Below are 15,855 nucleotides of genomic sequence, written 5' to 3'. Positions count from 1 at the left end.
TATTTAAAAAACTTTTACTGTTTATTATGTTAGCACTTATATATGAGTTGCCAAGAGTCAGCCGGGATCAAGAATGAGGAAGTGGCGTCTGCCAGGCTGCTCTCCCCTCCCTATTCAACAGCAGCTGCTGCTGGTACAGGTAGAACCGGGTTGCTGTCCGCAGGCTGGAGGCTGTTTAAGGGGAACATGTGGCAGCACCTTATTTTTCTGCTAACCCTTCTGTCTTTCGAGTACCTTTGCACAAGTCAGCAGCTGTGAAAATTGATCCTGGAGCAGAAATAGAAAACTCATGTTTCTCTACGGCCAGCTGGTCCAGCTTCCAGCTACTGCAGCGCTCCTCAGTAGCTAGGACAGTTATTGCCTGGTGAACCAAACAAGTCTTCTGCAGAAAAAGAGCCCTCTGCCAACAAATCCTGGCTGATAGTCAATCTGCTGCTGCAGGACAGTCAACTCTACGCATCACAGATGCTGCAGAGCACAATCTTATTGGCAGAGCTAGCATACCTGTGCAGACACAACAGTAAACAACAGGCAGGGGCAGTGACACCGAGGGGTTAAAGTGGGCAACTAGGAATTGGAGCCCAGGTGTCTCATGAGCGTGTGCAGCTCACCTCAGGGCATGTCTTCACTGGCAACTTTAAAGCGCTGCCACAGTGCATGGTGCACGTCTGTAATGTCGTGTTACAGCGCTGAAACTTGCAGTGCTCAGGGGAGTTATTTTCACACCCTGGAGCAAGAAAGTTGCAGCGCTGTAAAGTGGCAGTGTAGACAAGCCCTAACTTTGGAGCCTTAATTTATTTATCTGTTAAAGGAGAAAATACCCACTTCTCATGGCTATTGTGAGGCTTAATGAGTTTGCAGGTACTTTGGGAGTCCCTCCCCTGAGGATTTCCCTCACGGTTTAATAATACCTTCAAATCCATTATCTTGTCACCCCCTCCTTTTCTTTATGAGGGGTCCCAGTTGAAGAAAATTGATGCCCGTGACCCAACAGAGCTGGGGATGAGGATTTTGGGGTATGGGAGGGGCTCAGGGCTGGGGCAGAGGGTAGGGGTGCAGGGGTGAGGGCTGCACGGTGGAGCTGGGAATGAGGGGTTCAGGGTGTGGGAGGGGGCTCTGGGCTGGGGCAGGGGGTTGGGGTACTGGAGGGGGTCAGGGCTCTGGGGTGGGACTGGGGATGAGGGTTTTGGGGTACAGGAAGGGGTTCTGGGTTTGGGGGGCTCAGGGCTGGGGCAGGGGATTGGGGCGCTGACTTACATCTGGCGGCTCCTGGTCAGCAGCGCAGCCAGGGTGCAGAGGCAGGCTTCTGAAAATTATTACGAACCATTCTGCCAGCACAAGGAGCTCGGCGCAGCTCTTTGGTATTCTAAAAAGATTTGGGGAAAATGTGCCGCCTTGTTCAGAAAGCTGGTGGGCGCCGTGTCTGCAGGGGCTCGAAAAGGAAGGAGGAGGGCTGGAAACTACCTCGAAAATGCAAAAGCTCTTGCGGGTGACTTTTTGAAAAATACTTCAATTTTTCCAGAGGGTGGCTCTGAGCAGGCGTGACTAGTTGTGGAAAGGGGCCTGGGTAAAAGGGGCATCTTCAAGGCAACACATTAGCTAAGGTGTACACAAAAGGGGGGACAGCATTTGGAGGGTAAACGGACGGCTGCCCAAAAGTTACGGGCCAGGGTCGCTGTAAAAATTTTAAAAAAGGCTAAAGAGGTGATGAGAAAAAAAACAAAGAGGTGCCCCTTATTGGAGGCTCTCAGACTGGTGTGTCTGAGAATGGGGAGGCGGAATCTTACCTGCAGGGCGATGGTGACTCTCACACAGAGTCTGATTTAGAAAATTCCCCAAAAGTCTCTCTAGAAGGGTCCCTCTCTACTCCTGATGATCCTCGCGTTGGCCCCTCGGAGTCTGACTCTCAAATAGTGTCTGACGTAGAAGACAGGTGATGGTCCGATAGAGGAACTCCCCATGTAACTCTGAAAATGCAAATGCAGACCCCCAAACAGACGTGTAAATGGAGCGAGTGAGAAGTTGGCAATGCGAATTACTTAGATTTGGGGGTTCGGTGTATTGTGAGTAATTTTGTTTTGTCAATCTTGAGTGAATAAATTCAGCTCAGCAGGTCGTTGAAGCCGTACACAGGGAGATAGTTAGTTCTCAATGACGTTAACAGTAGGGTCGCCCCTGACAATTACATTCAGTTACGTTTAGAGAGTCCTAATTTAACCAACCCTTTGTTTTCGGTAAGAAGAACTAGGGATGAGCTGTCTGCTGAAGAGTTCTCAAATCAGACCTTAAAGTGGTTACAGAGTAATGGAGACCTGCAAGTTGATGGGACGTTGCGCCTCGTTGTGACAGTTGTAAAAAACATGAGCAGGGTGGCCGTAGAGTTTTAAATTCTAGCCTCAGTTGTCAAATCGCCCATAAAAAGAGACTGTTGTTGAGTAGACCCGACTTACCAATCTGTGTGTTGTGGGTGGGCTCTTGGCCGCCATGTCCAACTGCAAACCCACAGACACGGAATTGTTAGATGGGGCAAGAAAGTTGCATGAGAAACTGGGGTGGTCAGATCAAAAAAAGATTATACTCAGCAACATAGCGGCGTTTGAACAGCATTTAGGAGTCAACATACAGGTGGTGCTTTATCCGGTGAAAGGCGGGTGGGGTTTTTTAAATGGGAGGCCCAGTGTACCCCAAGACTTTTTTGTCCTGTTGCACGATGAGTATTATTATGGGGTTCTGGATGTGAAAAAGTTGTTCGGTATGAAAAATTATTGTGAGTTTTGCCACGGGGTGTACAGTCACGGGCACTCTTGCAGGTATCGTTGCTGCCTCTGCTTGAGCATAATGTGCTCGGACAGTGTGGGCATCCGGCTGAGGTGTCCTAGCTGTAGACTGTATTGTTGCTCCAAAGAGTGTTTAGACAGACACATAGACTGCACTGAAAAAACAAGTCGAATGCCTGTCTAAAACTTTGTGATCAGCGTTAGTCTTACGTGGACAAGGGGCACAGATGTAAAGGGAGGCATTGTAAGCAGTGTCAGGGTTTGATCACCAGTGATATAGACTGCCACCTGTGTTTTATGGATAGCATTAGAAAGCCCAAATCATCGGAAAAGTATATTTTTTATGATTTTGAATGCACGCAGGAGACAGGGTTGCATGTGCCCAATTACATTTTTGCTATGTCCCGTAAGCTGGGAATTTAGGTGTGTTGAGTGTCTTTCTACCTCTGTTAAGACCTTTATTGACAAAAAGTTCCAGGACTACATGTTCCTAGCACACAATTCCAAAGGTTACGATGCGTACTTCATCATTAGACAGTTACTGAAAAGATGTGCATAGAACTGATCACTCAGGGTAGTAAACTAGTGTGTGTGGAAGTTAAAGGTCTGGGCATTCGTTTTGTAGACTCTTTAAACTTCTTGCATATGAAGCTTAGCAAGCTCCCACAGGCATTGGGGTTTGAAGGTTGCAAAGGGTATTTTCCACATTTTTTAAACACTTTAGAAAACCAAAATTACGTGGGGCCTATGCCCGGGGTGGAGCACTATGGTGCAGACAGCATGATGCCCAGGGAGAAAGCAGAATTTCTTGACTGGTATCGGGACAACAGATATCAGACATTTGACTTGCAGAAAGAGCTTGCGTATTATTGTCAGATTTACCTTTCTCTACAACAGACTGGGCTGGTAAATTCACAGCATAGCTGCAGTTGTGCAGAAGAGTGCAGGAGAATCCCTGCTTCTCAGTGAAAGTGGACAAAACTACAGCTGTGGCTCCTGGCCAATTTTTAATATCTGCCCAGTGAGAGTGGGAGGGATTCCTGCCTGGGCACTGGCTTCTACAGGGTGAAGGCATCTTTGCAGCTTCCAACAATCAGTTTGTGCAGCTGGGCTGAGCCAGCATTGCTGGGTTGATACTGGCATGAAGGGGGCCCAAGCCATGACTGGGAAGTACAGCAGGTGTATACCTAGAATCCAGCCTACTGTACCCCAAAGCTGCACGTACCAGCTGCCTCACTACCTAAGATGAGGAAACGGGCAGCTGCTCTTGTTGGCCATTGTGAATGGTGCATTTGAGGTCAGAGCAAATGCCAGGAATTCCCTGCCTGGGTGAGGCTGGGCCTTTGCTGAACGTGTCACTGAGGAGGACAGCTCACTTTCTCTAGGAGATCTAATGGGGCCTCTCAACTTGGGGGGTCCCATCCAGTCTACCAATCATCTGTGAGAAGGATGTCCTGATAGAGGCAGAAGCTCCTTGGTTAGGCCTGGTTGGGAAAAGACTCAAGAACAACTGGCTAAAATGTCAATATAGAACCAGAAATAAATGCAGGATGATGGGTGGTTGGATGGAGTGGAGGCTATGGGACGGCTGGGCAGGGGCCAGGCAGATTTGGGCAGGTGGTTGGATGGAGAGAAGGCCGCGTGAAAGCTGGGCAGGGGCAACGCAGGTTTGGGCACGTGGTTATATAGCGGAGGCTGTAGAAGGGCAGGGCAGGGGCCAGACAGGTTTCAGTGGCTGGTGGGATGGAGTGGAGGCTGTAGGAGGGCAGGGCAGGGGTGAGCCAGGTTTGGGCACATGGTTCAATAGACTGGAGGCTGTAGGAGGGCTGGGCAGGGGCCAGGCAGGTTTGCTTAGGTTTGAGTAAGTGAGGGTTTGTCAGACTTGCAGTCTGCCCCTTTCTCTGTGCTGGGGAAATGGCAGATTTCAAATCTCCCAGGGGAAATTGTCCCAGGCCCACAGAGTAGTTAGGCACCCAACTCTCACGTGTACCTTTGAAAAATGTCTCCCACGGCTTTCGTGGCTGGGATTTCCTACAGGTGATCGCCATAAGATTGCTGTGTGTGCTTATGCCTTCCAATGTGTCCTTCCTCTGTATCATCGCAGGGGGCAGGGAGGCTTGATACCATAGCACACAGGCTGGCAGCATTTTGACTTGCTGTTACATCACTGTTGTTTTTCTGAGAGAGCCTTTTCATCTCTGTGATATAATCAGCCCACAAGAGACAGCAGGTGAGTGTCTCCCACAACGATACTATCATCTCCCTACACTTGCTTGATACCCCCGTTAATACATCCAGGGATGGTGTTTTCCCTTTTGGCCTTGGGAGCTTCTGGTTAGCTATTTAGATACATTTCAGGTTTCAGAGTAGCAGCCGTGTTAGTCTGTATTCGCAAAAAGAAAAGGAGTACTTGTGGCACCTTAGAGACTAACAAATTTATTTGAGCATAAGTTTTCGTTAGCTACAGCGCTGTAGCTCACGAAAGCTTATGCTCAAATAAATTTGTTAGTCTCTAAGGTGCCACAAGTACTCCTTTTCTTTTTGTTTAGATACAGTGACCCCCAATGTGGTTTTCAGAGTCACTGCTTTCCAGGCTACTGTCCCCATCCTGCAGGAACAACATGTATGACCTAGCATTTGACATTGTACAAATGCATGTTTGATTGTGTTCAGTTTACCAGGCAATCCAGATTACTCTGTATGAGTGATCTGTGTTCAGGGCAACTGCTTCTCCATGCATTCCCCCTCCATGGTTCCTTGAGGGCACTCAGTGTTGACTCTTGGCTCCTCTCTTGGGCTGTCTGGGATGTTTCTGGGCTATACAGTTCCCTGTCTACACTGGGATATTGCCAGCAATCCAGTAGCCTAAACGGCCAGCAATTGCATTTGTTTTCTCTCCAGAGGCTATAAAGAGCGTAATTGCCCACAGTTATAAGTTACCACACAGCTGTTTCTACGCAAGTGCATTCATTCTTAAGGTGAAAGCATCACAGAGAAACGGATTAAAGACAATCAAAGAACCTACCCATATGCTACTAATCTTACTGGAGATGTCCCCCAACTCTAACCTCAGGCAGGCAGGCTGGGCAGGTGGTTGGATGGAGTGGATACTGCGTGAAGGCAGGGGCAAGGCAGGTTTGAGCAGATGGTTGGCTGGAGTGGAGGCTGCATGAGGCCTGGGCAGGTGCCAGGCAGTTTTGGGGCAAGTGGTGAGATGTAGAGGAGGTTGTGAGGGCTGGGCAGAGGCCAGGCAGGTGCTTGAATGGAGTGCGGGCTGTGTGGATTCACCAAGGGCAAGTCATGCCTGACTAACGTATTTGCCTTCTATGATAAAATAACTGGCTCTGTTGATGAGGGGAAAGCAGTGGACATGTAATTCCTTGACTTTAGCAAAGCTTTTGATATGGTCTCCCACAGTATTCTTCCCAGCAAGTTAAAGAAGTACGGGCTGGATGAATGGACTATAAGGTGGATAGAAAACTGGCTAGATCATCAATGGCTCCAAGTCTAGTTGGCAGCCTGTATCAAGCGGAGTGCCTCAAGGGTCGGTTCTGGGGCCGGTTTTGTTCAATACCTTCATTAATGATCTGGAGGATGGTGTGGATTGCACCCTCAGCAAGTTTGCAGATGACACTAAACTGGGAGAAGTGGTAGATATGCTGGAAGGTAGGGATAGGATACAGAGGGACCTAGACATATTGGAGGATTGGGCCAAAAGAAATCTGATGAGGTTCAACAAGGACAAATGCAGAGTCCTGCACTTAGCAACGAAGAATCCCATGCACTGCTACAGACTGGGGATAGAGTGGCTCGGCAGCAGTTCTGCGAAAAAGGACCTAGGGGTTACGGTGGACGAGAAGCTGGATATGAGTCAACAGTGTGCCCTTGTTGCCAAGAAGGCTAACTGGCATTTTGTGCTGTATAAGTAGGAGCGTTGCCAGTAGATGGAGGGACTTTCCCCTCTTTTTGGTATTGGTGAGGCCTCATCTGGAGTATTGTGTCCAGTTTTGGGCCCCACGCTACAAGAAGGATGTGGAAAAATTGGAAAGCGTCCACGGAGGGCAACAAAAATATTTAGGGGGCTGGAGCACATGATTTATGAGGAGAGGCTGGGGGAACTGGGATTGTTTAGTCTGTGGAAGAGAAGGAGGGGGGGATTTGATAGCTGCTTTCAACTACCTGAAAGGAGGTTCCAAAGAGGATGGATCTAGACTGTTCTCAGTGGTAACAGATGACAGAACGAGGCGTAATGGTCTCAAGTTGCAGTGGGGGAGGTTTAGGTTGGATATTAGGAAAAACTTTTTCACTAGGAGGGTGGTGAAGCACTGGAATGGGTTACCTAGGGAGGTGGTGGAATCTCCTTCCTTTGAAGTTTTTAAGGTCAGGCTTGACAAAGCCCTGGCTGGGATGATTTATTTGGGGATTGGACCTGCTTTGAGCAGGGGGTTGGACTAGATGACCTCCTGAGGTCCCTTCCAACCCTGATATACTATGATTCTTTGATTCTATGAGGGCTGGGCAGGAGCCAGGCAGGTTTGGGGCGGGTAGTGGGATGGAGAGGAGGATGGGTGAGAGCCAGGTAGGGACTGGGCAGAATTGGACGTGTGGTGGGATGGAGAGGAGGCTGTGTGAGGGCTGGGCAGGGTCCTGGTAGGTGTGGGCATGTGGTTGGATGGAGTCGAGTCTGTAGGGGGGCTTACCAGGGGCCTGCAGGTTTGGGACGGGTGGTGGGATGGAGAGGAGGTTGCATGAGGGCCGGGCAGGTTTGGGTGGGTGGTAGGATGGAGAGGTGGCTGCGTGAGGTCTGGTCAAGGGCTGGGCTGGTTTGGGGGGAGGTTGGATGGAGAGGTGGCTGTGGAGGGGCCAGGCATGTTTGGGGGGAGGTTGGCTGGGACCACTCTGGAGGTGTTACAACCTGAGTAAATTTGTCTAATCGCCCCGCGTTTGATCTTCAGGAGGGCTGTAGTTACTTCCCCTGCCCTCTCCCCCCTGGAATTCCATAGAGCCCCTGTCCCAGGGTGATACATAAACAGGTTAGTGAGAACACCCAATGCGGTTGTCGGAAATCGCCATAATTGTCACAATGAAAGAAAATAGCAGAAGTCTGAGCGGAGGGGACACGGGAAGTGAAGTAGCAGGCGCACACCACTGGCTCTGTCTTCCTGCCATGGACAGTAGGAAGGAACTGAAGGGGATGGCTGCCCTCATGCAGGGGGTGATTCGTGCCCCTACAGCAGGGCTCAGCCACACACAGACCCCGAACTAACAGCTGCCTTGGGAGTCTGCCCACGCCCATCCCAGGCCATGCAGCAGCAGGCCGCGGGCGAAGGACGATGCACTGAAGCCTGGGTCTGGACTGGCCGAGGCTCGAGAAGGGCCGGGCTTGTCTCTCTTCCAGAGGGTCCCCGCCAGGGCAGCTGCACGCACAGCTGGGCGCTGCAGGGCAGTCACAGCCTAGGGCTGCTAGAGGCTTATCTGCCAGGGCCTCAGCAAGTCAGTGTTGTGGCTCCATCGGCTGGTTGGGAGGAGCTAGAACCCAGCACCTGCACTTGAGCCGCTGAGCGCAAAGAAAGAACAAATCTGCTTGTCTTTACACGGCCTGGGAAGGGGTAAGGCTCCGAGCTGAGCTGTGACAGCCTGGAACCCAGCACACCTCTTAAGGGAGATGGCAGTTCGAAGGAACACTACTTTAGTTGGCTGCTTTTTGCCTCAGGGTCAGCCCCCTGTGGAGGGCCTTCACTGGCGCCCCAGGGTTTGGGGTATGGGCCTATGCTGCTGTAGGAGTGACTGCTGCAGGGCGTCTCTGGGGGTATGTGCATGGGTCCAAGTGCCCAGAATCACATGTAGTGTCTTGCTTTGCTTTCCAGAATCTGACAGCTGGCTGGTCTGACCCACCATGGCTAACACAGAGGACCAAGGAATGGAGATACACACAAATCCCATAGAAAAGCTCAGAGCACAGTGCTTGGCAGCTGGCATTAAGGGGCTGGCCCGGTATGGAGACACATCCTTTTATGGTGATCGTTGTGGGGAAAAGTCTACTCCCAGGAAGTGTGCCAGCCCAGTGGCTTAAGAGCGAGCATTGCATGGAAGCCGTGCCTTGAGCCATTGGCAGCCTTAGTGACTGTTAACCCTCTAACGCAGGGGTTCTCAAACTGTGGGTCAGGACCCAAAGTGGGTCACGGCTCCATTTTTATGGGGTTGCCAAGTCTGGTGTTCGACTTGCTGGGGTCCAAGTCCAAGCCGCACTGCCCAGGGCTAAGGTTATATGCCCCCCGCTCAGGACAGCAACTCTTGGGCTTCAGCTTTGGCCCCTCCCCTCCTCAACCCGGGGAAGCGGGGCTTGAGCCCCCCCCACCCCGGGGTCGTGTAGTAATTTTTGGCAGAAAGGGGTCACAGAGCCGTGAAGTTTGAGACTCGCTGCTCTAATGAATGGCCCAGGTTACTTTTAGCAAGAGGAGGAAGTTAAGCCTGATCTCCTGGCTGGACAATGGACATCTGCCTCCCTCTTTCTCTTCTCTCCCCGCCTCCCGTGCTTCCAGTTTTGAGGAGATGTTTGCCATGAGCCATTGTGTTTCTGCCCCATTGCATCCCAGAGGGCTGTAGGTCCTAACCAGGACCTGCACATGGCGGGTGGGGGAAGAGACAAGGCTCTGTACCCTTTTCAATTACTGTCTGATCTATAAAGAAGGCTGGAACCAGAGTAGTCCCCTCCCAGGTGCCATTTGTGGGGATGGTAATGTGAGATGATGTAGCCTTTTCCAGTCCATCCTGCATTCCCCAGTAGCAAGCGAGGGGTGAAGAATTCTCCTGCCAAGGAGCGGATGGTGCCTGGGAGGCAGGATTAGCCCCATTGTACTGCGGGGAAACTGAATCTGAGAGGTGATGCAACTTTGCTAGACACACAGTGAGTGGCAGAGCTGGGCTTGGGACCCAGGAGTTCCGTGCCCAGTGCATCAGCCATAAGACACCTCTTTTATTCATCCTCTCCCTTTCCCACTCATAAGAACGGCCCTACTGGGTCAGAGCAGTAACACTGGGTCCAGCTAGCCCAGGATCCTGTCTTCCAACAGTAGCCAGTGCCAGATGTTTCAGAGGGAATGAACAGACCAGGGCACTTAGCACGTGATCCATCCCCTCTTGTCCAGTGCCAGCTTCTGGCAGTCAGAGGCTAGGGCCACCCAGAGGATGGGGCTGCATCCCTGACCATCTTGGCTAACAGCCATCGATGGACCTATCCTCCCTGAACTTATCTAGTTCTTTTTTCAATTCAGTTACAGTTTTGGCCTTCACAGCATCCCCTGGCAAAGAGTTCCGCAGGTTGACTGCACGTTGCGTGAAGCAATACTTCCTTTAAAAACAAACCAACCACCCAACCTCTGCGGCCTATTAATTTCATTAGAGGACCCCGATTTATAGAAGCAGGGGTTGTAGAAAAACTGCATTTTTAGACTTGTTAAATAAAAACCTGAGGGGTAATTTTAAAACAAAAAAAAAGTTATGCCCTGTGTATTTTCTTAAATTGCAGCTGCTCAGAGAGGGAGGGGTGTATTTGAAAAGATACTTTCCCCTATGGCTTGTGTGTGTCGGACTTTCCAAACCCTCACTGTCATTTGTAGATGGCTCTTATGTTCTACTAACCTAGAAGTACATTGATCGTGTGGCTGGGTGGCATGATTCATCATGAGGCTCCCATACCCTTTGTCTTGACTATCGTCTCTCTCCTCCCCCGTACCGCCATTTGCCCATTCCCACAATAGTCCACTCTCCCGCAATGCCATAACTCCTCAGGCCTGGCTCCAGGGAGTGGGGGTGGAGTGGGCTGCTCACGGCCAAGCAGCAGCAGGGCTGGTTCCTGAGCCCTGGCTGCCTTCCCAGGAGCCCAAGTAGCCAGGAAGCAATGAAGGTGCAGCCATGCTCCCTGGCTGCAGCCCTGCTCAGGAGTAAAAGTGCGACAATCACATGCCATGGGGGAGGGAACTTCAGCAATATCAGAAAAATAAAATCTTCCCTCCCCAGGACCTGCCAATTTCATTAAACAAACATGATCACTCCTCACCCCTCTCCCTGCAACCAGCCACTTTCTCCCTGACCCATCTCCCCACCCTCTGCTGCTTCCTCTGATGTCAACTCTTATGATTTTGTTTGCAAGGCTTGTATGCCTTGATGTTTTACTTCAAGCTCCAGCTCCTGGAGTTCAGAGGATTAGATGCAAATCTTAGCTTTCTTTTAAAAGTAAACATGAGTTTATAACAATGAAATGCCAGAAAATCTGACATGAGTATGCCCTAAAGGCTCAGAAAATGGAAGGCAAAAAAATCAACCCAAAATTCACTATCATAAAAATGTCTCATAATTGTTGGGGGCCCAACTGCTGCAGTTTGAGCATGTGATGTTGGCCCTGCACAACTCTTCCCCCCGCCCCCACAGTCCCTGGCTGCAGAGGTTTCCACATCATGGATGGTGATAAGAGCTGGCATCACGCTGGGGAGCAGAGAGGCACAGCAAATCTTCAGCCTCTGTGACAAGAATGGCAGCGGCTCGATGGACTTTGAGGAGTTCCTGGAAGCCCTGCAGGTGAGCTGGGGCCACTACAAGGGATTGCAGCGGGCATGGAGTGGGATGGGGAGAGAACTTGCCATGTTGTTGGTTAGTGACACTGCTGGCTAAACCAGGGACCCCAGCTGAAGGCAAATGGGTCCTTCCTAGGGGCCACAGGAGAAGCCTAGCACAGCTTGCAGTGACAGGCAGGGCTGAGCACCCCACTAGCAGGTGCAGTGGATGGAAGGAGGGTGTTCTTTAGGGCCTGGGGGAGGCGGTCAAGTGCTTAATTTTGGGAGCCCTGGGGCCAGTTTGTCAGCAGTGTTGGGGTCCTGTAGCTCTGCCTACAGGTGTCTTAAGATGGGAAAAGTGTGGGGCAGAGAGGACATTGGTTTCACAGGCCCTCCCCCCCCCCACAATGGTTTCCTAGGGTCCTACCTGAGCCAATATGCTGCTGGCAACAGGCAGTTTTTAGGGAAATCAGCCCCAGCTGCTAGGGAGAAAATTCCACTCCAAAGCCCCACCCTGCTGCTCCTGAGTAAGGATCACTGCCAGTCACTGGTGGGGATTGTCATTGTGGGGACAGGCACAAGGGGGCACACAGTTGTGCTCTCAGACAAACGGTGTGTATGTGCCAGAGGCTGAAAGGCAACAAATTGCCCCACTAACGAAGCTTGTCTTTGCAGCCACCCATGTCGGCCGCCAGGAAGTGGATCATAGCTGATGCATTTCACAAACTGGACAAGACTGGAGCTGGCCTGGTGAGCGTGGAGGATCTTCATGGGGTGTACGGTGGCAGGACTCACCCCAAGTGTCAGAGTGGGGAATGGACAGAGGAGCAGGTGTTCCGAGCATTCCTGGACAGCTTTGACTCACCCAATGACACGGATGGAAAGGGAGGGGGGAGGGCAGCACCTGACCAAGGGGCTGGGTTATGTGGGGCTTGAACTGCTTCCCTCAGGAGAGGCCAAGACCCAGCTGCTCTGTAATCACTCCCTGTGCTGCTCAACTGCAGCCAGCTGGCTGGAAGCCGAGGCCAGCCAACAGCCGGAGTTTATAATCTGATCATTCACAACGAAGCAGTAAATGGGGGTTGGGCAAACCTGGGCACTCCACCCTCCAGTCCCACTGCGGGCAGCTTCAGCTAGAAGTGCATCCAGCGACACCTCTATTATTGCAATGCAGGAGTAAGGTGGAGCAGATTTCCCTCAAATGGGGCAGTTAGTTTTATAGGCAGGTTGTACCTGGAACTGACATCCATGGACAGCCCCTGCTCTCAGCCAGTGAGCTCCAGCAGGAAGCAGCTGCATGGTCACTACATGAAAAGTTACATTGTTTCTTCCTGCTTCTTTGAACTGGTGTCTGAGGCTGAAGTAAACCAGGAGTCTGCTACACAAGCAGGATAGAGACAGCATGTTAGTTTCCAGTCAATTTTTCAAAGTGCTTTACAAGTCACAGGTACGATCAGATCAGCTTGAAATTTGCTATGGCAGCTGAAGATCTGAAACAGTTTGAGAGATCAACTTGGGGTCACGTGGCTAGGGGTTTCTTGAGATATATTGGAGGGGGGCGGTGGGGGAGAGAGGGTTATAATTGTTCAAAGTACTCCAGAACAATGCACTGTAGGGAGATAGTCTTGAGCTGTATCATAGAGTACAGAAGACATTGTGTGCTGCAAATTTGGGGCTAACTGGTCATAAGGATTCCAGAGTAAAACATTTCTCTTTCCCAGTGACATGCATTTAACTAAAACAATACTCTAATAAGCAGAAGCTTGTACATTTCTAAGGATTCTTTAAATTCACAGAAATTAGCTGTGCTCCAACAGGGTCTGGAATAGCCTGTGTGCAGCAGGGGGTGCCTGGTCCAGGGGTTCCCTCCCCTCATGAACCTGCTTTTGCTGGTTTAAGTGTTCCAGAACCAGGTGCACAGCTCCTCCCACTGGTTTCAGTAGTGAGAATGGGTCTGCTCTGCATATCACAGGCACTGAGATTGGGATATAGGGCTCAGCATGGGCTCCTTAAGGAAGAGCTCAGTGAATCCCCCCCCACTCAATAGTGGATTATCAAGAGCCATGCTGATCTGCAGCTCCACTGGCCATGAGTTCAAGTCTCCTTTGCATCAATCCCCTGCACATAGGTGCTGTAGAGTCCGGCCCCTAACATGCACATCTGCTCCTGTCAGCGGGGGCACAGGGCTCCTTATACCCTATAGTGGAGCCTCTAGCAGGCAACTGAGGGGCTGAGAAGTGGCCAGGAAGCCCCGCTTACCCCTCAGTTGTACCTCTGTCACAATTCCTATCTCATAAAAACCAAGGGAAATTCAGAGGCAAAAACCTTCCTTACCAAGGAGTTTGGGATACGGGCAGTGCCTGCTCTGTCTTCCCCCAGCGTAGGAGCATGTCATCCTGCAAGCCAGGTAATGCTGCATTCAGGTGACACTTCCTCTGCCTTTGCCACCCAAGCCCAGCTGGGCTGGAGGAATAGGCATGCACATGGGAAGCTGGGCATAAGGAAAAGGTCAGGGTGGGTGAGGTGTGGCAATATTCTCGGTTCCTCTTGCCAATGCGTTGGGGGCAGTTAAAGGGGTGCAGCTGTCACCTGATGCCACATTTTGGGGTGGGCCAACCTTAGAGTTGTGAAAACAAATTTAAAGATGTCAAGACTAAGGGCAAACCAGAAATGACTTTTGACCAGCTCTAGGCATGAGAGGCACACATGGAAGTTCTGCTCGTGGTTCTGAATCACCCACTGCACAACAAACATAGTAACGCTAAAATATAGTGATCTAATGTTACATTACTGCAGCGGTGGTAATAGTGAAGTAGCCGTCCTACTTACTACCTGGTCTTTATTATGATTAAAGTTTTCTGACCAGCAGCTCTACTCATGACATTAAAGATGCTTCTTTTTTTTCTCCCTGCCCCAGTTTATTTCCTAAAAATTTTCTTTCAATAGCAAATGCAACATATTCCTATGACTTAGATTTAACCTTTATTTTCCCTGCTCCACCTACTTCACTGCTGACTCACTATTCAATACAGTCACTAGCGTCAGCAGACCCTGGGTGCATTTTCACAGACTGAGGCAGGTGGCTTGACCCCCTTCAGAAAACAGGCCCAAGTCCCTCTCAAACCTCTACATTTTCACACTCTTGTAAGAGACGCATGTCGCTTAGGCTCCCCCGATTTGTGTTTTTCTCTCTGCTCCCAGGCTCTTGGCAGGAACACCCAATAGTCAGAATTTATACAACTTCATCCTCATTTTACTGATGGGGCAGATCAAAACAAAGCGACGTGTGAAGGGTTCCACAGCAAGCCAGATCCCACCCTCCCAGGCCTGTGCCTTAGTCCCCAGACTGGTTTGCCTACACTGCAGCTGGGAGCGTGCTTCCCAGCTTGGCTAGCTTGAGCAGCACACTGAACAGAGCAGTGTGGCTGAAGCAGTGCGGGTGTCAGCTCAGGCTAGCAGTCCAAATACAATACCACCCGACCCCTGCGTATGTACTTGCGGCTGGCCCAAGGCACGTCGGTTATGCTGCTATTTTTAACGCACTAGCTTGGGTCTGTCGACCTGTGCTGGGAACATGCTCCCAGCTGCAGCATAGACATAAACTCTGCTATTAAAGGTAACTACAGAAGAGACCATGAGATCATCTAGTCTGAGCTGTGACCACTGACCACCACCCAGGCATCCCTACACCAAGCCTAATGACCAGAATTAGACCACAGTGTCACAGCCTTCTGGAGACGAAGCTATTGTGTGCCACAGAATAGGAGGGACCAAGGCCTGAGGGCCCCCACAATAGCAGGGAACTGACCGATCTAACCAGGTGATCTGAGCAAGTGACCTGCGCTCCCTGCTGCAGAAGGCAAAACAAAAAAAAAAACGAACCCAGGTCCCTTATGAAAGACATAAAATTAAGTACATTGCAGTGGATCAGGCCCCTGCATGCCAAACCCCAGAGTAGGGCTGACCCCCTTTGCTTCCATGGTAGCTTTCCTACAAGGGCACATGGTGCTCCTTCTTGTGTCACAACACCAGGACGAGCAAAACAGAAGCCCCTTTCTCAATAGTGAAATGAGCCTCCAGCTCTGGGGCCTGTTCTGAGCCCCTCTCAAAGCTGCCACTTTCACCTTCAGGAACTCCTCTGCTGTAAGCTGTTGGAGAGCGAACTACTACAGTGGGGTCAGCACACCCATTGACAGCGACGACTACTTTGTGGCTATGATGAAGAGAGCCTGGAAGATGTAGCACACATGGGGAATTCAGTGCAGGTCTCCTGGGCCTCATATTTATTGGCTCAGCAGTCCTGGAAGATGCTAAGTAAGAACCAGATCAGGGCAGTTTCCAAGAAATTCTTATCAGCATTTCATAGCAAAATGCTGCCTTTTTTTTTTTTTTTTTTTTTTTGATCATAGCCATCAAATGGCTTGCCACCAAGAGGCCCAGCTTTGAGCTACCTGGCCTTTTCAGAGGCTGTGAAATCTTGACACCTGCCTGCAGAATAGAAGATTAGGGTTGGAAGAGACCTCAGG

General features: G+C 50.6%; 1 protein-coding gene across 1 annotated transcript; it reads left to right on the top strand.

Annotated features, from left to right (window-relative positions):
* Positions 1 to 4,916: 4,916 nt before the first annotated feature.
* On the top strand, positions 4,917 to 15,571 carry CAPS (calcyphosine). The gene is given in 7 exon segments (XM_027822114.3): positions 4,917 to 5,007; positions 8,645 to 8,771; positions 11,221 to 11,247; positions 11,249 to 11,354; positions 12,005 to 12,229; positions 13,344 to 13,353; positions 15,489 to 15,571. Coding segments are annotated over 6 exon segments (549 nt in total). The 5' UTR covers positions 4,917 to 5,007; positions 8,645 to 8,673.
* Positions 15,572 to 15,855: the final 284 nt, after the last annotated feature.

Source organism: Chelonia mydas, chromosome 25, assembly GCF_015237465.2.
Source record: "Chelonia mydas isolate rCheMyd1 chromosome 25, rCheMyd1.pri.v2, whole genome shotgun sequence".
Taxonomy (NCBI): Eukaryota; Metazoa; Chordata; order Testudines; family Cheloniidae; genus Chelonia; species Chelonia mydas.
The sequence above is the reverse complement of the archived record's forward strand: the minus strand, read 5'-3'. Positions and strand labels throughout refer to the sequence as shown.